The following is a 27,800-nucleotide window of genomic DNA, read 5'->3' as shown; positions in this document are numbered from 1 at the left end:
GTTTTTTCTAATAGGTGCCATGAAAGGGGATCGGATAATAAAGGTGAGGATTCCTAAAGTTTGAAAGAGGAAATAAATTGAAACACTGAGAACCTTCCAGATCCATCCACATTTGCTGTGCTAAGTCAGCTGCAGGAGGGACAGGAGGAGGCTGTGAGGAGCTGAGTGTGGACAGTGTAAGTCAGTGGTCAGTGCATGGTGGGCTTTGACAATGGTCATTCCTGGACTGGGTCCTCTTCTCCACTCCTTTGTCCTTGTCCCTTCAGTAAATGCTTGGCACACCAAGGACCTGTGATCATGGACTCAGAAGTCACCTCGACCTTATTATAACTCCAGGACCATGGACAGGGTGGATTTCTTAAATGGTTAGCCTAGGCTCAAGCCTTGGTCCAATCCTTAGCTCCTTTCTTTTTTTTTAATGTGTTTATATTTTGCTTATTAGTTATTGCTATTCTTTTTGTTGGTGTAATGACTGTTCTTTCTCATGTGTAGTCCTGATCTCATTCTTCTCTGGGTAACCCAATCTCTGACAGTAGCAGGGGTCACTTTGCCTGTCATTGTCCCCACAAGTCCACAGGGTGCGTGCACACAGGATTTTTGATGTCAAGAGAGAAATTTCAGAGTCATCCAGCTCTTGCACTCCTTTTAGAGATTTTGCTGGATTCTTCTTTCCAACTTTTCTTTATCTTTTTAAAGGAACCATATGCTGGAACTTGCAAAGAGGAGGGACCCAATAGTTTCATATCTTGACTTCATTCTTGCTGGACTTCTCTCTTCTCTGCAGTCTGCCCCCTCTTCTCCCCTTACATCTTCTAAGGCTATTTTTGGCTCCCATCTCAATTCATGGATTTAGAAAGCAGAGCCTAATAAAATCACAACAGGTTGAATATAGGAGCAAGAAGCAAAGGATCTTCGTTTCTGAAGAGACAGAGAGCTTTGTGTGTGGTGTGCAGGCTGATTGGTGTGGGAGGGAAGGGAGATCAGCCTTTGTGAGTAAAATGCAGGCAGCATTGAGGTCAATGCGAATGGATGTTGTGCTGTAACTGCCACGAGACAGCATGTGGCCTGAGGTCACATTAGTAAAGACTCGGTATCTAGAATAGGGAAGCGCTTTACACTGACCATTCATTGAACTGATATTTGTTGTGTGACAGAGACATGACACCCTCTTTTTGAATCTAGGAGAACTCAGTGAACCACAAACAAACCTTTTCAGCCATGTGCAGTGTGTTCTAGGGGGAAGGGGCAGAGTGTCTATTAGGAGCCTCATAAGAAGGGAAGTGTTTCCGTTAGAGGTTGGTAAGTGCTCTGAGGATGGTGACCCAGAGTATAAGTGTGTCGGGACAGGAAGGTGGCTGTCTTACTAGAGTGGACAGTGGGCCTCATTGGGAAAGTGACCTTTGAGTAAAGATGTGAAGGACATGAGGGAATTTCCATGAGGATGTCTGGGGGAGGATCTCTCCAGGCAGAGGAGCCTCCAGTGCAAATGCACGAGGGCAGGAGAGTGTCTGTGTTCAAGGGAGAGTCAGGAGGCAGATGTGGCTGGATGAGCCAGAAGTTGAGATGAGATCCAGTGATGGGCCAGATTCTGTGTGCCTCCAGGATGTTAGACGGGGGTTGATTTTATCTCAGTAAGATATGAAGTTATAAGATGATTTGAACAGAGGAGGACTGGTGTGACTGCTCTCTAGAAGCATCAGTCAGGCTGCTGTGCAGAGTCAGGAGATGAAGGGCGAGGGAGAAGTAGAGGAAACTTTAGGAAACAGTGCATGGTCCAGGGTGGGGATGCTGGTGCTTGTCTGGGGTGTGAGCAGGGAAGATGATGGGGAGTGGATTCTTGATATATTCTGAAAATGTATTTTACAGCACTTCCTAGTGGATTAAATCTGAATTATGAGAAAGAATGAAGGAGGACCACAAAATCTGAGATTTGCAATTAAGCATGTGGAGCGCCCACTGCGGAAATGAGGGGACTCTGGAAGGAGCATATTTGAGGAGGCATCACCAACAACCTCCAGTTTAGGAAAGTGGCAACTGAGTTGGGTTTACTAGTCTGGGATTTATGTGAGATGACTGGAGAAAGAGATAGAAGAGGTTGTTTGATTTTCAGTCACCCAGTTGTTTCCAGCCTTTTGTGATCTCATGGACTGCAGCACTCCAGGCCTCCTTATCCCTCACCCATCTCCCAAAGTCTGCCCAAGTTTATGTCAATTACATCAGTGATGCCATCTTGCCATGTCATCTAACACCATCTTCACCTTCTTCCCTCAATCTTTCCTAGCATCAGGGACTTTTCCAATGAGTCAGCTGTTCATATCAGATGACCGAAATACTGGAGCTTTAGCTTCAACATCAGTCCTTCCAGTGAGTATTCAGGGTTGATTTCCTTTAAGATTGATCTGTTTGATCCCCTTGCTGTCCAAGGGACTCTCAGATGTCTTCTCCAGCACCACAGTTTGAAGGCATCAATTCTTTGGTGTTCTCTTTGGACCTTCTTTTATGGTCCAGCTCTCACAACCATACATGACCACTGGGAAGACCACAACCTTGACTCTACGGACCTTTGTTGGCAGAGTCATGTCTCTACGTTTCAACACACTGTCTAGGTTTGTCACAGCTTTCCTTCCCAGAAGCAATCATCTTCTCATTTCATGGCTGCACTCACGATCTGCAGTGATTTTAGAGCCCAAGAAGAGGAAATGTATCACTATTTCTGCATTTTCCTCTTCTATTCGCCATGAAGTAATGGTGCCAAATGCCATGATCTTAGCTTCTTTAATATTTAGTTTTCAGCCAGCTCCTTCACTTTCCTCCTTCATCCTCATCAGGAGACTCTTTAGTTCCTCTTCACTTCTGCCATTAGAATGGTCTTATCTGCATATCTGAGATTGTTGATCAAATAGGTAACACCATATAAATGATGTTTAAAGCCTTGAGAAGATGATGTCACAGATGAGGGGAGAATTGGCTATAGAAGGGGAAAGACGAGGACTGAACCCTGGACCCCTGACACTATGGGAGCTGATCAGACCACACACCTGAGCAGACGGCACGGTTCTGACACCGAGTCTAGATGGCACATGGAATGAGGTCCCGATCTTCTGTGTACACAGGACTCACCTGCACCCCTCTTAGAGACAGACTGTCTGAAACAGACTTATAACCTGGTTAGTGTTGATCTTCAGATCTCACATGTAGTAGCAAGAACATAGACCAGGATGCCCACATGGCTGTGCACCAGCCTCACCCATAGGGCTCGTTCGTAAGGAATTCCTGGATTCCATGCCCAACATCCTGAGATGTGGGTCTGGGAAGAGTCCTGAGTATTGTGTAACAATCTCTACAAGCAGTGCTGAGGTTCAGGCAGACTGGGATCCACTGACGTCAGTGATCAGAGAATGATCCAGGTGGGGAAGAGTTAAATACACAGTTAAATATTTTTCCTGAGAGGAAAGAGACAAAACATTTGGTGGGCGTTACATGTTGCTTCTACCGTGTGCTATCACCAGGTGGAAAACTCAGGAAGTGATTATCAACTCAGCATAAGGTCTCTGAGTTGCTAAGATCTAAATTTTCTCCACACACACACAGAAGAGGTAATTACATGACATGGTGCAGTTGTCAGATAAATCTATGGTGGTGATTATTTTGCAGTACAGAAATATATCAAATCAACAACTGTATACCATAAACTGACTCAGTATTGTATATCAGTCATAGTAAAGCAGAAGGAAAAGTCTCTGAATCCTCGCTCTCTGAGATTTTCCCTACATGGTATTCTTACATAGTTTTGTGTGGGGAAAAAAGGATTTCAAGTTCTAAATGGAAAAGAGTGAGGCAGATTCGTGGCTTGTTTTATTTCAGAAGAAGCCTCAGAACAGCCCTGAGGCTACACAGCCGGGAACAGAATCAACAATTCCACCCAGGTCAGGTCCCACATAAGAACCCCTGCCCTGAAGGTGGGCACAGACACCACTGTTCACAGCACTGTCAGCCCTGATGCTGGACAATGGACCCTGCAGCTAGACCTGTTGTCTCTGCTGCTCCTGACACCTGGACAACACACTGCCACCTCCACCGTGTGTGCCAAAGCATTCAGCCCAGCTCCAGCCTCTATATCACCATGTCCTGACTCAGAGTCCAGCATGTGGTCACCTGCCTGGTGGAGCCTCAGGCTCTTTCAACCTGCAGGAATGTTTGGAAGCAAGGTTTTCTGTCTTATGGAGGAAGGTGGTCTCTGTCTACTACCGAGATTGTCAAGTGTGGTGGTGGTGGTGGTTTAGTCTACTAAGTCACGTCCAACTCTTGCAACTCCACTGACAATAGCATCCCAGGCTCTTCGTTCCATGGGATTCTCCAGGCAAGAGTACTGGAGTGGGTTGCCATTTCCTTCTTCAAGGGATGTTCCCAACCCAGAAATCAAACCCAGGTCTCCTGCATTGCAGTAGATTCTTTACCGACTGAATGATGTGGGATACCCTAACTTGGAAGAGGTTACAGAATCTGGGGTTGGAGGAGGGTGAAGGAGGGGAAAGAAAGACAAATTTCAATTTTTGGAGCAGTGATCTAGATCAGAACTTAATCTGTTACCTTGTAACCAGCCTGGTTGGATGAATGAGTAAGTAACTAATAAATGACATCTTTCAGCTTCTTCTGTGATGTTCTGTTATGAGGTCCAGCTGTGACTACTCCAGTTTATACTCTCAGATAATCAGAGTACACTTCTGAATGATGAAATTACTTAAAATGTCTTCTCCCTGCTGTTGTCTCTTTCCAGGCTTAAGACAAGACCTATAAGTCCTCATGGGATGCATACATATATACTGACATCTTACTACATGTTCGATCCCTGGGTTGGGAAGATACCCTGGAGAAGGAAAAGGCTACCCACCCCAGGATTCTGGCCTGGAGAAGTTCATGGGCTTCCATGGGGTCCATGGGGTTGCAAAGAGTCAGACACACCTAGCAACTTTTACTTTATTACATGTTAACTTTTGTATTTCTCTGTATATGCATTTTGCTGGGGAAAGTATCTATAAAATTGATCAATTTAGATGTGAACCACACAAACGTCTTTTAAAAATACTAGTTTGGACACCAAATTATAATCTCTGGCCCATGGAGAACTAATAATCCAGCAGTCTTAGCAGATCCAGTCATAGATAAAAATGCTCATCTTTTTCTTGGCAATTCCAGTCTGGGTCAAGTTAAGGTAGAAGTTTACTTGTTTACACTCACCTTCAATGTCTGTTTGTTTCTTACTGTGAGCTGATAGCAAACATTTCACAGACGAACACTGGCTCACAGAAGAGATAAAGTATTGTCAGGTGAGTGTATGCTCCTTGGTTTTTTGTCTCGTCACAACAAAAATTTGGAGTGACGGACATTAAAGCCCCCTGGGCGGGTCACAGCTCTCAGGTCTTGGACAGACCGTGTTACAGCTCTCACGTCTCGAACGGACCCTGTTATAGCTCTTAAATAAATCTGTGTTGCAGCTCAGTGTCACAGCTCTATTTTATTTAGATAATAGCAGGAAAATTCATCTTCAAGGTGTGATCCAAAGACGTCGACCCAAAGACGTGAAGAGAAGAGCACCCCATCGTGCGGGAGAGAGAGAAGAGGGCTTTGGCTCCTCTTTTTATATGTTTCTCTGTCCCCGGGCCTGTCCTATGTAAATTGGGCCAGCTAGGAGTGTTGTTTGTTTTACCCTAGGTTCTCACTCCGGTCCTCAGACCTTTCTTTGTTCAATTTTCGCGGGCTTTTCCCTTCCAGGTCTTTTAGCCACCGCCATTCTCGACTCCTTTTCCCTATTTTTAGTAACATTCCCCCCTCAAACGATGGGAGGCCCAATTCTTTGGGAATGGGGCGTCAAGGTCTCTCTGGCTACTTCCTGCTGAACTGGGACTGCAAGGGGCATTGGGCCTCCCCCTCTTGCTAGTCTCAGGCCTCAAAGTCCTTGTAGCGGTGCCCACCTAAGAGTAGTGATATTTTCCGTGGTCGGCTATAGTTTTATAACTTTGTTGAACTGGCACTGCATGTTGCAGCTTGACCTGGGCAGAAACAAAACAGGTTAGACAATTGACAGTACATGGAACAATCATAAGCAGCATCAGTATGGCATAACAAGGACAAGTAGGGGCATTAGCCAATTTCAAATTTACATCACCAGGATGGCTCAAGTCTCTCCTTGTTCAGAGATCAGAAGATCTATCTCCTGTCTGTTTTGGAAGATTATCTCTGCCAAGCTGTTTTGGCTCTTTAGAGCTGTCTTGAGAATTCTTATCCCCAGAGACCAGATTTTGTGGTTGTTTATTAGAATGGCACGCATTTATAGTTCTGAATAGGTATCTGAGATCTCCCAGGGGCTCACAGGTGTATTGAGTGTCCTCTTCTGTTTTCTTCCATGGCTTGACTCATGAGTAGTGAATCCAGGAGTCATGTCCTGGCACCTTGACTGCTGTGGGAGTAGAAAGTATTACAGGGTAGGGGCCCTTCCATGTGGGCTGGAGTTGAGCCTTTGGGGACCCATCTTTCCAGACTTTAATTAGGACTGGAGTCCCTAGAGCATATAGTGGTGACTCCTTAGAGTCTTTTGGGTCCTGGTTCATACCCCACAAGCATATATCCTGTTGGAATTGCCCCATGGCCATGGTATAAGACTGGAGGGTCTGAGCCTCTGGATCTAGGGAGAGGTCACTGACATAAACAAAGGTCTCCCATATAGCATCTCATAAGGACTAAGACCAACCTGTTCCTTAGGGGGAATATGGGTGCAAAGGAGAGCTATTGGTAAAACCTCCTTCCATCCCAGGGAGGTCTCCTGAGTTATCTTTTATATCTGAGTTTATATCTGAGTTTAAGAATTGATTGGCTCTTTCTACTTTTCCTGAAGACTGGGGCCTCCAGGCACAGTGGAGATAATAAGTAATGCCCAATGCTTTAGAGATTCCTTGGGTGATTTTAGAAGTAAATGATGTCCCATTGTCACTTTGTAATGACCTGGGCAGACCAAACCTTGGAATGAGTTCATGGAGCAGTATTTTTTACCACCTCCTCAGCCTTCTCAGTCCAGGTGGGAAAGCCTTCAATCCATCCTCTGAATGTATCTATCATGACTAATAGATATTTATACCCCTAAAAAACTCGCATCTGGGTGAAGTCCATCTGCCAGTCCTCCCCTGGATAGGCCCCACGTCGCTGGACGGGCTGAGCCAGCTGGGGTCTTTGAGCTCCTTGGGGATTGTTTAATTGGCAAGTGGGACAAGAGACCACTTGTCTTATAGTTGTTTGGAAGCCTGTTCCTCTGAAAGACCTTTCTAGTAATCTTTGGAGGGCCTTTTCTCCTAAATGAGTGGTGGCATGTAAGCGGTTAACCAACTTCCACTGGTTCCCAATCAGAAAAAGGAGCCCCTCCTTTTGGAACCACTCCATATGATCTTGAAAGCCCTCACTCTTAGCTTTAAGAGTCTCACCTTCAGCATATGAAGGAGTTTCTGGCAAATTCGTCTGTGGAACTAGGGTGGCAACCCCTATTAGGTCATGGTTCTGTAATGCTGCTCTCTTAGCTGCCTGATCAGCTGCTTGGTTCCCTCGTGCAACTTCCATGCTCCCCTTTTTGGTGTCCTTTACAGTGGGAGACTGAAACCTCAGTGGCCAGATGGACTGCCTCCAAGAGTCTAAGAATTTGATCACCGTATTTGATTGGGGACCCTCGGATGGTCAAGTGGCCTTTTTCTTTCCAAATAGCAGCATGTGCATGTAGCACCAGAAAGGCATACTTGGAGTCAGTGTAAGTGGCTTTTTTTTTTTTTCTTTTCCCAGCTCTAAAGCTCGAGTCAGGGCTATGAGCTCAGCTAATTGGACTGAAGTACCTGGTGGCAGAGGCTTAGCCTCTATGATCTCAAAATTGGAGACTACTGCATATCAGGCTCTTCTTTTTTCATCCAAGACAAAGCTGCTTCTGTCAGTGTACCAGATTTCCTCAGGATTGGTCAGAGGATCTTCTGACAATCCCTCTTGGGGTTTTGTCCAGTGGTCCAAGGTTTCTAGACAGGAGTGAAAGGGGAGAGAACCCTCGGGGGTAGGAAGGAGGGTAGCTGGATTAAGAACCTCACAAGGGGATATAGTGAGGCCTGGATTTTCCATTAGTATTACTTCTGAGGATTCTTTGATCAGACATCCATAAATGGCCTCTTCCATTTAGGAGTTGTTTTACTTGGTGGCTGGTAAAAAATAGCTTGCCCCCAAAGGAGAGTTTTAAAGCATCTTCTATCATGATTGCAATAGCTGCAAGATTTCGAAGGCAGGGGGGCCAGCCTTGGGTGGTTGGATCGAGTCTCTTGGATAAGTAAGCTACAGGCTGGGGCTCAGATCCCAACCTTTGAGTTAACACTCTCAAGGCTATTCCCTCTCTTTCATGGACATAAATTTGGAATGCTTTTTTGGATCTGGCAACCTCAAGGCAAGTGCCTGAGGTAAGGCCTGTTTTAGTGTAGCCTCTGCCTTCTTTTGAGGAGTTCCCCACGTCAGTGGTATTGAATCATCTCGTCCCTTTAAGCTTTTATATAAGGGCTGGGCAATTAGACCATAGTTGGGTATCCAGATTCTACAGTACCCAGTTAGCCCCAGGAAAGCTCGCAATTGTTTTCAAGCCATGGGGGAAGGCAACTGGAAGATTCCTTGTGCCCGATCAGAGGAAGCCTCTTGGACCCATGTGTAATCTGAACTCCCCGGTAAGTGACCTTTGTCTCGGCCATCTGTGCCTTAGCATGGGAGACTTTTTATCCCCTTTCTGCCAAAAAGTTTAGAACCTGAATTGCATGTTGTTCGGCACTTTTCTCATCTGGAGAGCAGATTAGTAGGTCATCTACATATTGTAATATTTTCCCATTAGGCCCCAGGTCCAGGTCTAGGAGATCCCGGGTAAGGGTCTGTCCAAACAAGTGGGGGCTGTCTCTGAACCCCTGAGGTAATACTGTCCAAATCATCTGTTGGTGTTTTCCTCCTGGGCCTCCCACTCAAAGACAAAAAGATATTGGGATTCTTTAGCCAGTGGTATGCAAAAAAATGCATCTTTGAGATCCAAGACTGTAAACCACTTGGCACTGGGTGGGATTTCTCCCAAGATTACATAAGGATTGGGTACTGTGGGATGGAGGGGGATTACAGCTTCATTTATGATCCGGAGATCTTGAACCAGTCACCAGGTTCCATCCTTTTTCTTTACTGAGGGGAATTGGTGTGTTACATGGTGAACTGGTAGGGACCAATAGCCCACAAGCAAGGAATTTATTTATTAAAGGCTGTAGTCCCTCCTGAGCATCTCTTCTGAGGGGCTACTGTTTACGGTTAGGAAACTGAGTGGGATCTCGGAGGACCATGATGACCAGATCAGCTTGGTGGGCTCATCCAGGAATCCCCTGGTCCCACACCTGGGGGTTAATTTTGTCCTCCCATAGTTTTTGGTCCCTCTCTATTGGAGAAAGTGTAATGGGTTCTTCAGTAGTAACCAGAAGCTGTCGGGCCCTAAGGGGTGAAAAGCTTCCCATCACAAGGGTGGTCCCCAGTTTAGTGAGTATGTCTCTTCCCATTAAGGGAGTAGGACACTCAGGGACCACCAGAAACTGGTGGGAAAATATCTGTCCATCCCAGCAACAAAGAAGTGCTTGGGTGAATCTTTTAGTAGTTGCTTTTGTTGTAGCACCCAAAATGGTACAGGTTTGGAAGAAGGCTCCAGAGTAGGAGATCAAGACAGAGTAGGTAGCCCCTGTGTCAACCAAGAAATTCTCGGACCTACCTGCCACATCCAGTTGCACCCTTGGCTCCAGCCCCATGATGGTTATCTGTGATGGGCAGGCTGGCTGGAGCGGGCCACTTCAGTCCTCTTGAACCATCGTGAGGGAAGGCTTGGCGCTTGACCTTGAGGCTCTTGGGTCCCGAGGGCAGAGTGCCACCCAATGTCCCAGTTGATGGCATTTGTGGCAAGCCGTTCTAGGAGACTTATCATGGTTAGGACACTCTGGCCCTATGCCACGCCTGTCTACAGATTAGGCACTTGCCTCGTGCCTTGTCATTCAAGGGCTCGGAGTGTGCCATAGGGCTTCCCTGGAGGGCGGCCAGCATCTGGGCATGGCTTGTCTCTTTCCTTCTCTCCCTCTCCTGGGTCTTGGCCTCCTTCTCCTGTTCTGTTATAAAAGGTATTGGTGGCTGTCTGGATCATCTCATCTAAAGAGGCAGCAGGGTCCTGCTGCTGTAGCTGTTGTAACTTAATTCTGGTATCTGATGCACACTGGGACAGGAATTTGTCCTTTAAAATCACCTGTCCCTCATAAGAGTCTTAAGTCCAAATTGGTAAACTTTTGGAGGGCCTCTTTTAGCCTTTCCAGAAAGGCAATGGGGTTCTCATTGGGCTCCTGAGTTATTGCTGAGTCCTGGGCATAGCTGATTATTTTTTGCTGGGCTGCTTTCAGTCCTGCCTTTACAGATTAGAAAATCCCTTTCCCAGATGTGCTCAGGGTCATTATAATTCCAGTTAGGATTGGAGGAGGGGACTACCGTTTCCCCTACTGGGTACCTATCACTTGACATGTGAAGCCCTGTTGCATACCTCTGGGCTTCCTTTAAGACCCTACTATGTTGAGGGTTAGATAAAGTTTGACTAAAATGACCATGATGTCCTTCCACGTCAAGTCAAAGGCCAAGGTAATATGTTGGAACGGATCAATATATTTGCCTGGGTCATCTGTATAGCTTCCTAGGTCTTGTTTGATCTGTCTTAGTTCTAAGAGGGAGAAGGGTTTATGGACCCAGGTTGGTCCAAATTCTCCAGTTTCAACTAAGAGACATACTCAAGCTGGCTTTTGTGGAGGGGATGCTCCCGGATATGGGGACACGCTTGGATACAAGGAAGAAGCACCAGGCAACTCAGGAGCTGTGGGAGGTGAGCCTTCACGGGGGGGGGAGGGGGGGGCGGGGTGGGGGGGTTCCTTCTCTTGGTTGCCTGTGCCTAACACCATTTGCCTAGTGGGCTCACTTTTAGGGCGTACAACAATCTCATACTTAAGAGAGAGTTCCTTCATATCTCTTAGTCTGAAGAAAATTTAGACATAGGGGATCTCTGTCCATTTCCCTTGTCTTTTGCAGAATAATTCTAATTACAGGATGGTATTGTAATTTAAAGTCCCATCCTCAGGCCAGTGTTCCTCATCCCCCAGTGGATACCATGGCCACACAGTGGCACAAAAGAACTTTAAATGACTCCTCCTCAGAGTTAGAGGATCAAACAGCTTCCAGTTATCAAGGATGCATCTCAAGGGCGTCTGCCGGGAAGTGGATTGGTTATTTCCCATCTGAAAGACAGTCATGACAGGGAGGAAAAGGAAAAGAAAAAAATTAATAGGCTTATCCTACCAAGTACTGTCACAACCTGAGAGCCATGCATCCCCGGGTCAGGGCGCAGGTCCCCAGGCAGGCTGAGGTGTGACATCCTCCTAAAGATCGAATCCCCAGGCAGGTCGAGGCTTGACGGCCTCCTGAGAATTGGGCCCCTGGGCAGGTTGAGGCGTGACAACCTCCTGGGACCCTTCGGACTAGCAGATCCCCAAGCAGGTTGAGGCGTGATGACCTCCTGGGACCCCCGGGCTGGAGTTTGGGTGTCTCCAAGGTCTCCAGCGTGACCAGTGCTGGGTAGGATTAAGGGATTGGATATCACACAGTACTTCCCTCCCAAGGTCAGCTATCTTCTGGTTATCCCTCTAGAAGACTGTACAGACAACATTATGGGCCCAGATGGGGCTGAGGAAAGGAGCGTGAAACAGGAGGAAAAGGGGGGCAGAGCACAACTTTTGAAAGAATGACATAGCACAAGGGCATAATGTATACCAATTAAGATCAATTGGGTCCAAGATGACAAGTCAAATTCAAGTAAACCTTAATCCCCAATCTATAAGCCAAAAGACACACCCAGAGGTGGCAGAACAGCTCCAAGGCACTGTCAAAAGACAAAGGAGTGGGTGGTTCCCCAATGGCTGGGATGATCCTCTCGCTCATTAGCACAGGCATTCACCCCGCTCACAAAACCTAGCCAGGCCACATTCCATGGCCCAAACCCTGTAGAATGGGCGCTTCTCTCTGAATCCTACCAAACCCACCTCCCACTTATCGCTTTGTCTCTCACTGAATTTTTGTGATAAGACCTCAGAGCCTGAGCCGGGCATCATAGGTTTTGGCTGGGCTCGAGTCCGAGTCCCGGGAGAGAGCTGAGGACAGGAGGAAAAGGCAGTGGGAAAAATGTACCAAGGAATCCCCTTCATAGCCTGCCGGAAACACCTCACAGTTTTCATTGCTCTGTTTTTTTGGCACAGAGACGAGTAAGGACGGAAGAACCCCCACTGGCTTGGGTAACAGCTCCTGGGGCCCAGCAGATAGTGCCTTTGGGACATACCGAAGAGTAGCCTCTCCAGAGTCCCTCAATAGCGCCCACTGCCACCCACCTGTTTGCGGGGGGATCAAGGAAACAAGAAACAAGAGATTGTAAAGGAGTTAAGATTTTGTTAGGCATGTCCCTCCAGCCATAGCAGCGAAGACCTCCTACCTTAACCGGGGGTCTTCTGGAATCTGAGGCTGAGCCGCGTGGGCTTTATGCTGAGTTTGGTTTCCGCTGCCCCGGTTTCCAGCAAGACGGGCCTTCCCCTGTTCTGGGTTTTCTTCACATTCCACTTCTACCACAGGAGCTTTGCTGAGTTGGCCTCCTGCTGCGCTTGACCTCTTCTGCGTGGAGGTTGTTTCATCCAGGTTCAACCCGAGTCACGGCACCATAGATGTCAGGCTAGTGTATGTTCCCCGGTTCTTTGTCCTGTCACAACAAAAATTTGGAGTGATGGACATGAAAGCCTCCTTGGCCGGTCACAACTTTCGGGTCTTGGACAGACCGTGTTATAGCTCTTAGGTCTCAAACAGACCGTGCTATAGCTCTTAAATAAATCAGTGTTACAGCTCTATTTTATTTAGATAATAGCAGGAAAATCCATCTTCAAAGTGTGAGGGCACGTCGATCAAAAGACACAAAGAGAAGAGTGCCACATCGCGCAGGAGAGAGAGAGAGAGAAGAGAGCTTTGGGTTCTCTTTTTATATATTTCTCTTTCCCTGGGCCTGTCCTAGGTAAATTGGGCCAGCCAGGAGTGTTATTTATTTTACCTGAGGTTCTCACTCTGGTCCTGGGGCCTTGCTTGTTCTATTTTCGCGGGCTTTTCCCTTCCAGGTCTTTTAGCCACCGCCATTCTGGACTTCTTTTCCCTATTCTAACTACCTAACAGTTGAAAATCACTTCTTCCACTTCCTGTTTGTTTCTAGTTGATATTAAAATGTGTTTGCATTTTAGTATACTCTGAGGTTTACAACAAAGCAGCAAAGTTAGTAGAGAGTTACTATGTATCCCACACTCTGTGAGGACACTTTATACCACCATCATACATTCTTCACAGCTGATGACCAATATTGATACAGTGTTACTAAACTCCAGAATTTATTTGAACTTCATTAGTTTTCCTTTAACCTGATCCAGGATCCTATCAAAGGCACATATTAAGTCTGAATTGTGTCTCCTTCAGGCTCCTCTGGCTGAGACAGTCACACAGGCTTCTCTTGCTTTTGATGACTGATATTTTGGGGAGTACTGCTCAGAGACATAGTAGAATATCTTTCGATTTGACTGGGGCAAAGGGTTTGGGGGAAGAGGACCACAGAGGTGAGTGACATTCTCCACTCACCAAGGGTATACACTGTCCACTGGGATATTACTAATAAGTTCACTTCATCACCTGGCTAAGGTACATTTCCCAGGTTTCTTTGTGAAGTTCTATTTTTATTTTCCCACTTTTCACCCTGTAGTCTTTAGAAGAAAGTCACTATGTGCAGCCCACACTTAAGGGGCATTCTCATATACACATTGGTGTGCAGAGGTTTCTGCAAATATAAGTTTTCAAATGAGTTGGAGAAATACTAGATTGATCAGTAAACAGGATGGAGAGTTTCTGTGTAGCTTCGTTAGAAACCACTGACTCTCATTTCTTGAGGCTGCACTGCTTCCTATTCCTGCCCCAGTGAGTGAGGGTTTCTGCTGCTCTGCATCCTGCTGCTGCTCCAACCTTGGCATCACAAGTTCTTGGACTGTAGATGTTCCATCAGGTGTGATGCACATTACTGTCTTTGTAATTTACCTTTCCTAACAACATAAAATGTTTAGCATCTTTTCATATACATTTCCATTGTTATATCTTCTAGAAGAGGTGTCTTTCTAACTTTATTTTTAAATAGTAATTTTCATTTTGTCGAGTTGAGGAGTTCTATGTATATTCTAAAACAAGTCCTTTATCAGATATGTGAATTTATAATAATTTCTCCCAGGCTGTGGCCTGAGCTCTTTTGCTGATCTAACAGCATTGATTAATGAACAGTATATTTTTCTGGGAAGGAAAATGAGAAATTTCTAAATGCAGTTGTTTCTGAGTAGAGGACTTGAGTGAATGTGGAACGAGGGGAGGAACATGAATTATTTATTTTCATATATGCCTGAGTATCTTTTCAATTCTCTTGTGTTCTGATAAATAATGCTTTCAAAAATTACATGAAAATCCCTTACATTTGTAAACACTTGACAGATCACCTTCAGCTCATACCGGTACATTCTGATCCTCTAGCTGGGCTGGAGCTCACCCATCTGTGTTGTTCTCCTGTTGGACATAAGTCATCTCACAGAAGATCAGCATCAGACAAGGACATCTGAGTGTGTGACACAGAGAGACAAAACCAGAACACGACGGCATTCTGTCCAAGCTCAGACCCACCAGGCAGCCCTGTGCCCTCACCATGTACCAAACCTCCCCCTGAGCTGACCCAGAGACCACCGCCTCCTCCCAGTCACCGCTGTGTCCTCGCTCTAGTCTGCCCTCCCTAGAGCAGAGGCTCATGAGGTGCCCAGTCCTGGAATTGCCCCCGCTTCCCCACAACACCCAATCTGCAGTGAGCCAGTCTTGCATAGACGCTTCTCAAAATCAAAGCCCACATCCTGTATATCAGCGGTTCTCAACTTTTTGGCACCAGGAACTGATTTCATGGAAGACAATCTTTCCATGGACTGGGGGTGGGAGGAATGGTTTCAGGATGATTCAAGCACAGTATATTTATTGTACACTTTATTTCTAATCTAATGTTGGCACTGATCTGACAGGAGGTTCCAGTCCAACCTCAGAGTTTGGGGACTCCTGGCTGTATATGTTCTAACACCTTACAAGGAAACTATTGTCCCTGATGCTGTGTAATCTCCCTCGCTGTATCCAGTATGAATCCAACTTGACTGCCCACAAATTTGCTTCTGGTGGTCTTTGGCTGAAGAACATTGAGACATGTTACCTATTTGCCCAAAATTTTTATGTGTCTCCATTGGAATAGGGGCATATATTTGTATCCTGTGAGTGTCTGATTGACATTGGAAAGATTTATATGTTTTGATGGCTTTTAATCTTTGGGTCATAAAACTCTTCATTCCACAAGTGTAAAAAATTCATGTATATTTTTGTCTAGTAGAGAGAAGTCCAAGGTTGGAGGGAAACAGAACTGATGGAATCTGGGGAGAAAGTATAGCAGGAGCAGTAAGTAAAAAGTAATAAGGTGGTGGATTCTAACATTGCATCTTCTGCTTCACAACTTTACAAGTATGTACAAGTCCCACAAAGTATTGATATCGGTTGTGTAAAATAAATATATCCTCATGGGCTAAATGAAGACTTCTGTATGTTTATCAAGTTAAAGAAAACACCAAGAGCTCAAGGATTATATCTGGTGATGGGCAGTTTTGAACACTTACAACCTTAAGGTGATAAACCATGGTTTGGCTAATGTCGGAACACTCTGTTAAAATACACATTAAGGAAAATTTCAGAGCATGCTGTATTTAAAGCTATATCTAAGACCTGCACAGACAAATCCATGACTTCAATATTAAGATTATTTTAATGTGCATCAACCTATGAGTCACACAGTATCTTTTAGGGGAAAGAGACAGGAGATTAATTAACAACATTCTAGCTATGCATTGACCAGTATGCTAGATAGTAGCCACATATTGCTATTTAAATTAAAATAAATAAAAGTGCTCAGCACAACAGAAACTTTGAGGTGCTAAATAGCCTCATCTAGCTCCTGGCTACCTGACTGGACAGCACAGACATAGAACAGTTCTTTCACTACAGGATGTTCTGTTGGAATAGACCGCTCTTCATGATTTGCGGGCCTCAATTCAGGTTCATTAGACCACATGAGATGAAAGGGCCATATTATTTTTCTTAGACACTACGTCAGATTTCTTTCTGGGATATGAATACATATTAAGCTGATGTGTAACAAAGTCAAACTAGGTTATGAGTGGGTCTGGCACCTTTAGGTACAAAATGTCCCCAGTTCCAAAGGGGAAACGCCTGTCCCCCCACCTTCCTTCCCAGATTGAGGACACTCTCTGGCATCACTTTCTAGGGGGTGAGTTCTCTCCTGGAGCAGCCCAGGGGCACACCAGGCCTCCCTGTCCATCACCATCTCCTGGAGCTTGCTCAGACTCATGTCCATCGAGTCAGTGATATCTTCCAACCATCTTATCCTCTGTCAATACCTTCTCCTCCTGCCTTCAATCTTGCCCAGCATCAGGGTCTTCTCAAATGACGCAGTTTGTCCCATCAGGTGGCCAAAGTATTGGAGCTTCATCTTCAGCATCAGTCCTTCCAATGAATATTCAGGACTGATTTCCTTTAAGATTGACTGGTTTGATCTCCTTGCAGTCCAAGGGACTCTCAAGAGTCTTCTCCAACACCACAGTTCAAAAGCATCAATTCTTCAGTGCCCAGCTTTCTTTACAGTCCAACTCTCACATCCACACATGACTACTGGAAAAACCATAGCTTGACTAGTTGGACCTTTGTTGGCAAAGTGATGTCTCTGCTTTTTAATATATTGTCTAGGTTGGTTGTAGCTTTTCTTGCAAGGAGTAAGCATCTTTTAATTTCATGGCTGCAGCCACCATCTGCATGATTTTGGAGCCCAAAAAAAGTAAAGTCTGCCACTATTTCCATTGTTTCCCCACTTATTTGCTATGAAGTGATGGGACCAGATGCCATGATCTTAGTTTTCTGAGTGTTGAGCTTGAAGCCAACTTTTTCACTCTTCTCTTTCACTTTCATCAAGAGGCTCTTTCGTTCCTCTTTGCTTTCTGCCATAAGGGTGGTTGTCGTCTGCATATCTGAGGTTATTGATATTTCTCCTGGCAGTCTTGATTCCAACTTGTGCTTCATCCAGCCCAGCATGTCACATGATGTACTCTGCATGTAAGTTAAATGAGCAGGGTGACAATATACAGCCTTGACATACTCCTTTCCCAATTTGGAACCAGTCTGTTGTTCCATGTCCAGTTCTAACTGTAGCTTCTTGACCTGCATACAAATTGTCTTAAGTAGGCAGGTCAAGTTGTCTGGTGTTCCCATTTCTTGAAGAAGTTTCCACTGTTTGTTTTGATCCACACAGTCAAAGGCTTTGGCATAGTCCATAAAGCAGAAGTAGATGTTTTCTCTCTTGCTTTTTCCATGTTCCAGGGGATGTTGGCACTTTGATCTCTGGTTCCTCTGGCTTTTCTAAATCCAGCTTGAACATCTGAAAGTTCAGGGTTCAGGTTCTGTTGAAGCCTGGTTTGGAGAATTTTAAGCATTACTTTGCTAGCCTGTGAGATGGGTGTAGTTATTGGGTAGTTTGAACATTCTACCTAGCAGGAAGGGAGGGATCAGGGCAAAGTCCCAGATGCCTGAAAGGCAAGCCGCTCAGGATCTCAGGCTCAGGGGTGGAGTCTGGGGCTGGAACTCCAGGTTGGGGATTCCCCTTCTCCTCGAGTTTCACTTTCGCTCTCACAACCTGTGTTTAGCCCTGCTGCCTGGACACTCGTGACGCGGCCCCAGTTCTCACTGCCACTGGGTGTACGGTCTCTAGAAAAACCAATCAGCCGGCCCCGATTATAAATTCTCCACCAACCCGCCCAGACCCTTGTTTCTTCCCAGACCCAGCGGATACGCGTCATGGGGGCGCGAACCCTCCTCCTGCTCCTCTCGGGGGCCCTAGTCATGACCGAGAGCCTGGCTGGTGAGTGAGGAGTCGGGAGGGAATGGCCTCTGCGGGGAAGGGCGAGGGGACCGCCCGAAGTCTGGCGGGCAAGACCCCAGGGAAGGAGCGATCCCGACGCCCTGCCCAGACCCGCCCCCTCCCCGGTCCCTGCCTGTCCTTCCCTTGCTTCCCGACCCCTCTTTTCTACCCCTTTCGAAGTTCGGGCCGGTTTTCCACCGCTTCCATCTCACTGGCCCTCCGCCCCCTCCTCTCTCCCGGCCCCATCACCTCGGACCCGGGATCCGCGCCGTGAAGAGGGTCGACCGGGTTTCACCCCTTCCCGCCCCCAGGCCCCACTCCCTGAGGTATTTCTACACCGCCGTGTCCCGACTCGGCCTCGGGGAGCCCCGCTTCATCATCGTCGGCTACGTGGACGACACGCAGTTCGTGCGGTTCGACAGCTACGCCCCTAATCCGAGGATGGAGCCGCGGGCGCGGTGGGTGGAGCAGGAGGCGCCCGAGTATTGGGATCGGGAGACGCGGATAGCCAAGGACGCCGCACAGACTCTCCGAGAGGGCCTGAACAACCTGCGCGGCTACTACAACCAGAGCGGGGCCGGTGAGCGACGCGGGCCCGGGTCCAGGTCACGGCCCCCACCTCCACGCCCCGGCGGAGTCGCCCCAGGTCTGCGGGTCCGAGGGTCACCCCAACACTGCGGAACATGCCCGGCACCCCGACCCGGGAGGAGCCGGAGGGACTTGACCCGGTTTCATTTTCAGTTTGGGTTTAATCACCGCAGGTGGTCGGGGCGGGTCAGGGTCTCACACCCTCCAGTGGAAGTACGGCTGCGACGTGGGGCCGGACGGGCGCCTCCTCCGCGGGTATGATCAGTTCGCCTACGACGGCAGAGATTACATCGCCCTGAACGAGGACCTGCGCTCCTGGACCGCGGCGGACACGGCGGCTCAGATCTCCAAGCGCAAGTTTGAGCTAGGCGGTCAGGCGGATCACGACAGAAACTACCTGGAGAGCACGTGCGTGGACTGGCTCCGCAGATACCTGGAGCACGGGAAGAACACGCTGCTGCGCGCAGGTACGAGGGCGCGGGGCCCCCTGATCTCCCCTCGGGCTGGAGCTGGCTTCCCACGAGGAGAGGAAAATGGGGTCCCTGTGGGAACAGCGCCCCAGGTTCTTGTAAGGAGAAGGAGGAAATCCACCCAGGTTTTCATATTCTGTACACGATAGTCACCAGTGGCCCTACTGCTCTGAAGGACAATTAAGGAATCCAGTGTCTTTGAGGAAGAAGCAGGAAACAAATCATCCCTGAAATAGCTGGTCAGCGGTGCCCTTTGACCCTGGCCACTATCTTGTGATCCATGACTTTCTCTCTCAAGGCCTGTTCTCACCCTCAGAGCATCTAATGATGCCTGATTCCAGCTTTTCTGAGTCATTCAGCCTCCACCAGAGTCAGGACCTTTACTCTGTATTCTCCCCCTCACATTTTTGGAGCTCCTATCCTAGTCTCTCATTCTAGAAATTTCCAAGGACTAATATAGATCATCCCTGATCTCTGATTTGAGGCTGTTATCTAGCTCTTCTTGTGCTGCTTTTTTCAACACCATGGTCTTGAATGTTCCATAGCTCAGCCGGTAAAAAAGTTCATAATAAGTCTGGGGATCTGATGACTATAGTTAATAATAATCCTGTGTTATATACTTTAAAATTGATCTTAATCATTCTCATCACACCTGTGAAACAGACACACATATAAGGTAAGTTGATGAATATATTAATCACCTTCACACTGTACATATATATCAAAGCATACATATATATCTGGGGATCTGGTGACTATAGTTAATAATAATCCTGTGTTATATACTTTAAAATTGATCTTAATCATTCTCATCACACCTGTGAAACAGACACACATATAAGGTAAGTTGGTGAATATATTAATCACCTTCACACTGTACATATATATCAAAGCAACATGTAGTACACTCTAAATGTGTACAGTTTTTGTTAAGTATACCTCAGTAAAGCTGGGGAAAAAAATCACTGTTCTGTCCTTTCACAGGATGGTCACATGATGTTGCTTCAGTGACTCATGGAGGTAACACAAACTGTGAATTTTCCAATTCTTCCTCAGACCCTCCAAAGGCACATGTGACCCATCACCGCATCTCTGACCGTGAGGTCACCCTCAGGTGCTGGGCCCTGGGCTTCTACCCTGAGGAGATCTCACTGACCTGGCAGTGCAATGAGGAGGACCAGACCCAGGACATGGAGCTTGTGGAGACCAGGCCTTCAGGGGATGGAACCTTCCAGAAGTGGGCGGCCCTGGTGGTGCCTTCTGGAGAGGAGCAGAGATACACATGCCATGTGCAGCACGAGGGCCTTCAGGAGCCCCTCACCCTAAGATGGGGTAAGGAGCATGGTGGGGTGGAGCTTCCTCTCAGATAAGCAGGAGCCCTTCAGGACTCAGTTCAGCAAGGTCAGGACTCAAGCTGAGGTCAGAGCCCCTTCCCTTTCCTCCACAGAACCTCCTCAGACCTCCTTCCTCACCATGGGCATCATTGTTGGCCTGGTTCTCCTCGTGGTTGTGGTGGCTGGAGCTGTGATCTGGAGGAAGAAGCGCTCAGGTAGGGAAGGGAGGGTGGATCTGAGTTTTCTTGTCTCACTGGGGGTTTCAAGCCCAGGTAGACGTTTACCTGCCTGGTTACTGGAAAGTACCCTCCGCACACATGTGGAGTCTGGAGCTGATGCTAACATTTTGCTTTTCTAAAGCCTGTATGAAAATGAAAGAAATTTTTCACCTTCCTAAATCCAGTTGGGGACCAGGTTTCCAGCACTTGAAGGTCAGAAGGGAGCTCCTTGCTGAGGACAGACCTCCAGGAGGGCAGGTGGCCCAGTCCTTACACGTTTCCCTTCTCTGTGTTCCTGATCCTATCATGAGTTTTGACCACAGTTCCAGAAAGTTCTCTGGTGTTCAGGACTAGGAGTTGCTCTAGGATCTCATGACTCAGCCTTCTCCCTGGCCTCTCAGGTGATATTTTCTTCTCACAGGTGAAAAAGGATGGATCTACGCCCAGGCTGCAAGTAAGTATAGAGGGGGTGATTCCTGAGACCCTTGTGAGGGTGCAGACAGGAGGCCATGGAGGGCTCACCCTCCTCAAAGTGCCTTCTCTAGTTTCTCTCCTGTGGGTTCTGACCACGTCCTGGTCTTGTTCTCCTCCAGGCAGTGACAGTGCCCAGGGCTCTGATGTGTCTCTCACGGTTCCTACAGGTGAGACCCTGGAGGGTCTAGATTAGAAGGGGGATTGGGGCAGAGGGGACACACTGGGCGGCGGGGATCTTTGAGTGGACATGTGAGCATGTGGGGGGCTGTGGAGAATGTCAGCCCTTACATGACCGACCTAAACTGGTTCCTGATTCTTTTCTCTCACAGTGTGAGACAGCCGCCTTGTGGGGACTGAGTGATGCTCGGTCCCACTTTGTGACGTCAGATCCCCAGACCCCTCTTTCTGCAGCTGCATCTGAATGCATCTGTGTTCCTATTAGCATAATGTGAGGAGGTAGGGAGACTGGCCCACCCCTGCCCACTGCGCCCCCTCTCCACCCAGACCTGTGTTCTCTTCCCTGTTGGACTCCTCTGTTTTGGCTGAGGCAGGGCTGGGCCCTTTCTACCTTTGTCTTAACTTCATGTTGTGCTGAGAAATACTGAACATAAGAATCTGGATGTGAATTTGTTTTTTCTAATTCATGTCATGAGGGTCGATGGGTTAATAAATAAAAAGATTCTTAAAGTTTGAGACAGGAAAACAAACAGAAGCACTGAGAATCTTCCAGCTGTGCTATTTGCTGTGCTGAGTCTGATGTCAGTGGGACCAGAGACGGATACGAGGAGGTATGAGCCCTCTCTAGTGAGTGCTGTCCTTTGTGGGCTTCAAAGTGGTCACTGGTTGGATGAGTCATCTTGTCTGTTTCTTTGTCCTTGTCCCTTTGGTGGGACAAGTTTCTACTAAATGACTGAGGTCAGTGATCAGAGAGCATTCGGGTTGGGGAGAAGTCTTAAACCCACACTTCAACAGTTGTACTTTCCTGGGAAGAAAAGGGCTAGAGATGCATATTGGTTTCTCTACCCTGAGGTACATAGCCAGGTGGAAGACTGAAGAAGTGTTATCAGCTCAAAATAATGAAAATCAATGAATCCTTGCTGTTTGAAACTATTACCTAAATGAATTTCCCACTCATTCCTTAGTATAAACAACAGAATACAAAATTTTCTCTTACATAAACGAAAATTGCATGTATGTGTACCCTGGGGACTCATTTCATTTCAGGAAAAGCCACAGAATAAGCTTGAAGCTATACAGCCAGGAACAGAATCCACAATCCTCCTAGGTGGAGTCCCACATCGGACCCACTGGCCCCAGCTGAGCACAGATGTCACAACTCACACCACTGATCCCGTACCGGGCAGGGACTGCTTTCGTTACTTCTCTTGGCAAATGGGTGTCATTACTGCCATTCATGCCCCCTTTGCCAAATGCATTCTTCACTGTTTCAGCTTATGTCACCACGCCCTGAGCCAGAGTCAGTATGCGGTCACCTAACTGTGGACTTATACTGTGTCTACCTGCAAGAATGTTGGGTAAGCAAATTTTCCTCTCATATGGAGGGAGGTAGTCTCTGCCTTCTACCAGGGCCTTAAAGTCTGGGATTCCCCTAACATGGGAAGAGGGTACAGTTACTGGGGGTGGAGGTCGGGAATGAGAGATGGAAAAAGAATGACAAATTTCATTTCAGTTTTGGCTGTATTTGAACATTGCTACGGACCAGTGGCTCTATGTGCCTCCCATTTCTCCCCTTTAAAATGTGTTCGGGGCTTCCCTGGTGGTCCACTGGTTAAAAATCTGCCTGCCAATGCAGGGAACATGGTTCAATCCCTGTTCCAGGAAAATCCCACATGCCGTGGAGCAACAGAGCCCACTGATCACAACTATTGGAGCCCACATGCTCTAAAGCCTGTGCTCTGCAACAAGAGAAGCCAGCACAGCGAGAAGCCCCCGCTCTCCACTACTAGAGAAAGCCCTTGCACAGCAGTGAAGACCCAGCACAGCTAAAAATAAATAGATAATTTTTTTTTAAGTGTATGAAGGTTATCCTCTGCCCATCCCACCATTGTACATTAGATCTTGATACAAGTGGTAAGATTCCATATTTTATATGGCAGACTAATATTCCTCTTACATTTTCATATTCATTCAGTCATTGATGGGCACTTAGGCTGTCTCTATATCTTGACTATTATAGTAATACTTCAGTGCACATGGGGGTGCACATCTCTTTTCTCCCCACTGATCAAGCCGGCTTTAATTGTTGACACAAAAACTTGCATGTTTCACACTAGAACTGGCCCTGCACAGGTGTCTGATGAATGACCTTTTGACAACAGAGCCCCCTTCTCCCATCATGCGCCACCATGTTTTAACATGGGTCCCCTGAAGAAGCAAGTAATTCAGATGAGGCTCTGAAGAGCAGATTACCTCACCTTTTTCCTGCCTCCAATGTCCTTTTCCCATGCCTAAGACCACCCTGCTTGGGAGGTGGGGGAGGAGGAGACGGGCATTCGGCTTGTAGGATCTTAGTTCCCCCACCAGGGATTGAACCCAGGGCCCTTGGCAGTGAAAGTGCTGAGTCCTACTCACTGAACTGCCAGGGAATTCCCCTGGCCTGCTTCTTTGTCCTGTAAATATCGCAAACCCCTGGCCTTTGGGGAAGGAAACATTCGATCTGTCCTCCCGTCTCCTCACTTGGTTGCGTTGTGACTAAATCCTCTCTCTGCTGCAAACCTTGGCATGTTTGAGGTTTTGACTCACTGCTTACTGGTCAGATGAACCTGTCTCAGTAACATCCTCACTTCCAGGAGGGCCCTAGGCTTTACAACCTTGCCTTCTGCCTCCCACTTGCCTTCCAGACAGCAGAAGCTGAGGGAGGTGCAGGCAGAACGGCTGCCTTTAGTAGAGGCTTGATGGGTGGGGCGGGTGGGGCATGCCGTTGGCCAGTCAGAGACCCCCGAAGAAGAGCTTGGGGCCTCGGTCCAGAGTGCACTCTTTGGGGCCCAACTGGCAGGCAGGGCATCACGGTCCTCAGCGGAGAGACGGCTGCTGTACCATGACCTTGTGCCAGAGGCCCAGGCGGCCTGGACAGCACAGCCTGACAGGCGGAGGAAGCTGAGGCCTCTGGACCAATCTCGGAGGGCAGCCAGGAACTCCTTCAAGCCAGTTCAACTGATCTCAGGGTTGGCAGACAGGTGAGTGAGACCAGTAAGGAGCAGAGACGGAGACATCAGTTCAGAGCTCTTCAGGCCACGTTGCCCAGGTGGTTTGCCGACAGGTTCTGGTGCTCCAGGGCGCAGTCTTCCTGAATCAGGTAGCTGACCAGGGTCCATGAGGCCTGGGTCACTCTCGCTAGCAGCCACAGCACAGCTCCAGGTGCAGGAGGCTGCGGGCTGGCAGGCTGCTCAGGGCCTGGGCTAGGGCAGTGGCGCCAGGCCATTGTAGGACAGGGCCAGTGTCTTCAGGCGCTGGGTGTCTCGGAAGGTGCTGCTCAGGCCCATCTGGTGGTTCAGGAGAAAGCTGGGGCCTGCGTCACAGGCCTGGAGGTACAGGGTGCTGAGCGGGGGGCAGGCCCGCAGGACGGAGGTCAGAGCCTGGCCACAGTCATCCCACCAGGAGTTCCCCTAGCTGGTGGCAGACGGCGGCCTCCTCCGGCAGCTGCCTGCTCGTCTGTGCTCTAGCCTTGGCCTTGCTCAGCTGACAGAACTCATAGTCCAGGCTCATACTCAGGGGTTCACCCAGTCACCCCACCCAGGGTTCCAGAGATCCCATGTTCTCCATCGCCATGGCTGCTACATCTCTTTTTGAGTTAGTGTTTTCATTTTCTTCAGATAAACATCCAGAAGTAGAATTATTAGATTACATGGTAGTTCCATTTTTAATTTTTTGAGAGATCTCCATACTGCTTTCCATAATGGCTGCTCTAATTTTATATTCCCACTAACAGTGCCTAAGAGTTCCTTTTTCTCCACATCCTCACTCACATTTGTAGAAGACTTTAATTAAAGTCCAGCTTATCAATTATTTAATTCATGGATTGTGCCTTTGGTGTTGTATCTAAAAAGTCATTACCATACCCAAAAGTCATCAAGGGTCTCTCCTTTATCATCTTCTGGGTGTTGTATAATTTAGCGTTTTACATTTAGCTCTATACTCCATTTTGAGTTAACTACTGTGAAGGGTGTAAAGTCTGTGTGAGATTGATGCTTTTTAATATAGATGTCCAGTTGTTCCAGCACCATTTATTAAAGAGGGTATCTTTCCTCCATTGTATTGCCTTGCTCTTTTGTCAAAGGTCAGTTGACAATATTTATGTGAGTCTATTTCTAGGCTCTTTATTCTATTCAGTTGATCTACATTGTCCCTTCACATCTACAGGGAATTAATTTCAGGGCCCCTCAAAGATACCAAAATCTGTGGATGCTCAAGTCCCTTTTAAATGATGTCGTAGTGTTTGTACATAACCTACACACATCCTCCTGTGTACTTTAAATCATCTCTAGGTTACTTCTAATACCTGTAATACAATACCTATAACTGCTATGGAAATGGTTGTAAATACATTGTAAATGCTATGTGAATAGTTCCCACTGTGTAGTAAATTCAAATTTTGCTTTTGGGAACTTTTGGGAATGTTTTTTTTTCATCTTGGGGGCAGTGGTTTGCCCTATTTCCTCTCTTTTTTTTTTTTTTTTCTAGAAGAATTGGTAATTTTTCAACTTATTCAGGTTTTTACTTGTCTTGAGGACAGAAAGGTGATTTCCAAGCTGCTCACGTGTAGAACTGAAACCACAAACTCCCCAAAGATCTTTTCACGGAACTGTTTTGCCTTCCATTTTCCATTTCTATAAAAGCTAGGCTATAGTATATGGACAAATCCTTCCACTGAAAAGAGGTAAAAATACCATGTTAAACTCAAAAACCATCTTATTAAAAGCATCAATGAGTTGATAAGATAGTAATAAATGACCTAGCCTCCCAAAGAAGGGAAAGATCCTGCTTGCCCTTCATAGAGAACAGTGTCCTGAAAATGGAGAAACAGTTCTATGAGTTTATTGCACCAGAGTCCAAACATTGCAGTTCTACACTTCCAGCCCTTTGCCCCAAGTTCCTGACTTTTTCTACCCATCTGTCTTCCCTTTCAAACTTTAAACCAAGTTTTAAAAATTCTGATTATAATGTATACAGATATTCTATAATGTATGATAAAGTATGTTCACTATAGAAAATTTATAAAATGATGAAACTGATAATAAAAATAGCCGTAGCCTTCACACTTGGAAATATTCTGTTGTATTTTCTTCTAGTTTATTATATAACCTGCTGCTGCCCAAGGGCCACAGCTCTAAGCTGATGGGCCCAGATCTCAGTGGCCCCAAGCTCTGTGTCTGTATCTCTGCCTTCCAACCAGTGGTGATGGATGGTCCCGCACCTACCTCAGGTCACCTCTCAGCCTGAGCATAAGATTGGACCCTGCTTCCCCCAATAATCAATTTCCTAGTCTCTACTGTATCATTCATTCTTGCATATAAATGTGCTGTAATATTAATGCCTCTCATTAGAACAAACAAAATGAAACCAAATGAAAATAAAATGGTCCCATTAAAATCCACCACTTGGTCCCATATCCCCCTCCAACCAGTGCCCCATTTCTATGACTTTCCCTATAGAACAATACTTGAGTCCATTCTCTCACCTACTGTGTTGTCTTTTATTTTCATCAGATACATATATGCACATATCTTGAAAAATAAATACCACTACAAGTCCTGTTAATGAAAATAAGTGAGTAGGTGAAAGTCACTTAGTTGTATTCAACTCTTTGCAACCCCATGGATTGCAGCCTCTGTCCATGGAACTCTCCAGGCAAGAATACTGGAGTGGGTAGCCATTCCCTTCTCCAGAGGATCTTCCTGACCCAGGGAATGAACCCAGGTTTCCTGCATTTAATGCAGATTCTTTGCCATCTAAGCCACCAGGGGAGTCTCCCCAATCTTCCATACATCCCATTTCCGATCTCGGAGCCAACCTCTTTAACTTTTGTGTCTGCTTCTCTTATTGGTATTTCTGTTCCTCTAAATAGCACATTCATAGTGCTCCTTTTTTGTTTTTGTTTATGTATCATTTTAGTGAATTAGCTCTCTTTAACATACCATCATCCTTCAAATAGTTATTTTATAATTTTTATTAGCTCAGTGTTCAGTGTCTACATTAATTATGACCGTGTAAATAAATGCATTTAGTAGACTAAATAGCATTTAGTAGACTATGATAATTTTTTCCCCTTGAATTTTTAAAACCATTGTTCTGGAGTTAATAAATGTCTTATTCCTTTGTTTGCTTAGTTTTTATTGTATTCATTATGAGATCACTCCCAAACTTTCCTCCACAGCCTAAGTACTTATGAATATATTCAAGCACATCAGATATTCTACCAACTTCGTCTCTTTGCACAGACTTTCCCACGGCCCTCGGGGCTGCCACATGGGGACAGTTTCCCTGCTCACCTGGGGCATGGCTGACATTCGGAATCTCCTTCACC

At 46.7% G+C, this 27,800-nt stretch overlaps 1 protein-coding gene and 1 pseudogene across 9 annotated transcripts in view; both read left to right on the top strand.

The window, feature by feature from the left end:
• LOC136151408 (BOLA class I histocompatibility antigen, alpha chain BL3-7) overlaps positions 1-27,490 on the top strand; it is a 154,218-nt gene extending 126,728 nt beyond the window's left edge. For 4 of the 9 annotated variants that reach the window (XM_065912517.1, XM_065912514.1, XM_065912511.1 and 1 more), the window contains exon 8: positions 21,586-21,968. In XM_065912517.1, coding sequence (XP_065768589.1) covers positions 21,586-21,590 — 5 coding nt within the window. In that variant the 3' untranslated portion in view covers positions 21,591-21,968. Of the gene's footprint in view, positions 1-14; positions 177-4,777; positions 5,500-21,375; positions 21,424-21,585; positions 21,969-22,707; positions 22,792-23,095 lie in introns of those variants that run through there. The other 5 variants (XR_010660029.1, XR_010660028.1, XR_010660030.1 and 2 more) reach the window with 4 other exon arrangements.
• Positions 17,837-20,467, top strand: LOC136151808 (BOLA class I histocompatibility antigen, alpha chain BL3-7-like; annotated as a pseudogene).
• Positions 27,491-27,800: the final 310 nt, after the last annotated feature.

This window comes from Muntiacus reevesi, chromosome 20, assembly GCF_963930625.1.
Source record: "Muntiacus reevesi chromosome 20, mMunRee1.1, whole genome shotgun sequence".
NCBI lineage: Eukaryota > Metazoa > Chordata > Mammalia > Artiodactyla > Cervidae > Muntiacus > Muntiacus reevesi.
This window is presented reverse-complemented; position numbering and strand designations above follow the sequence as displayed.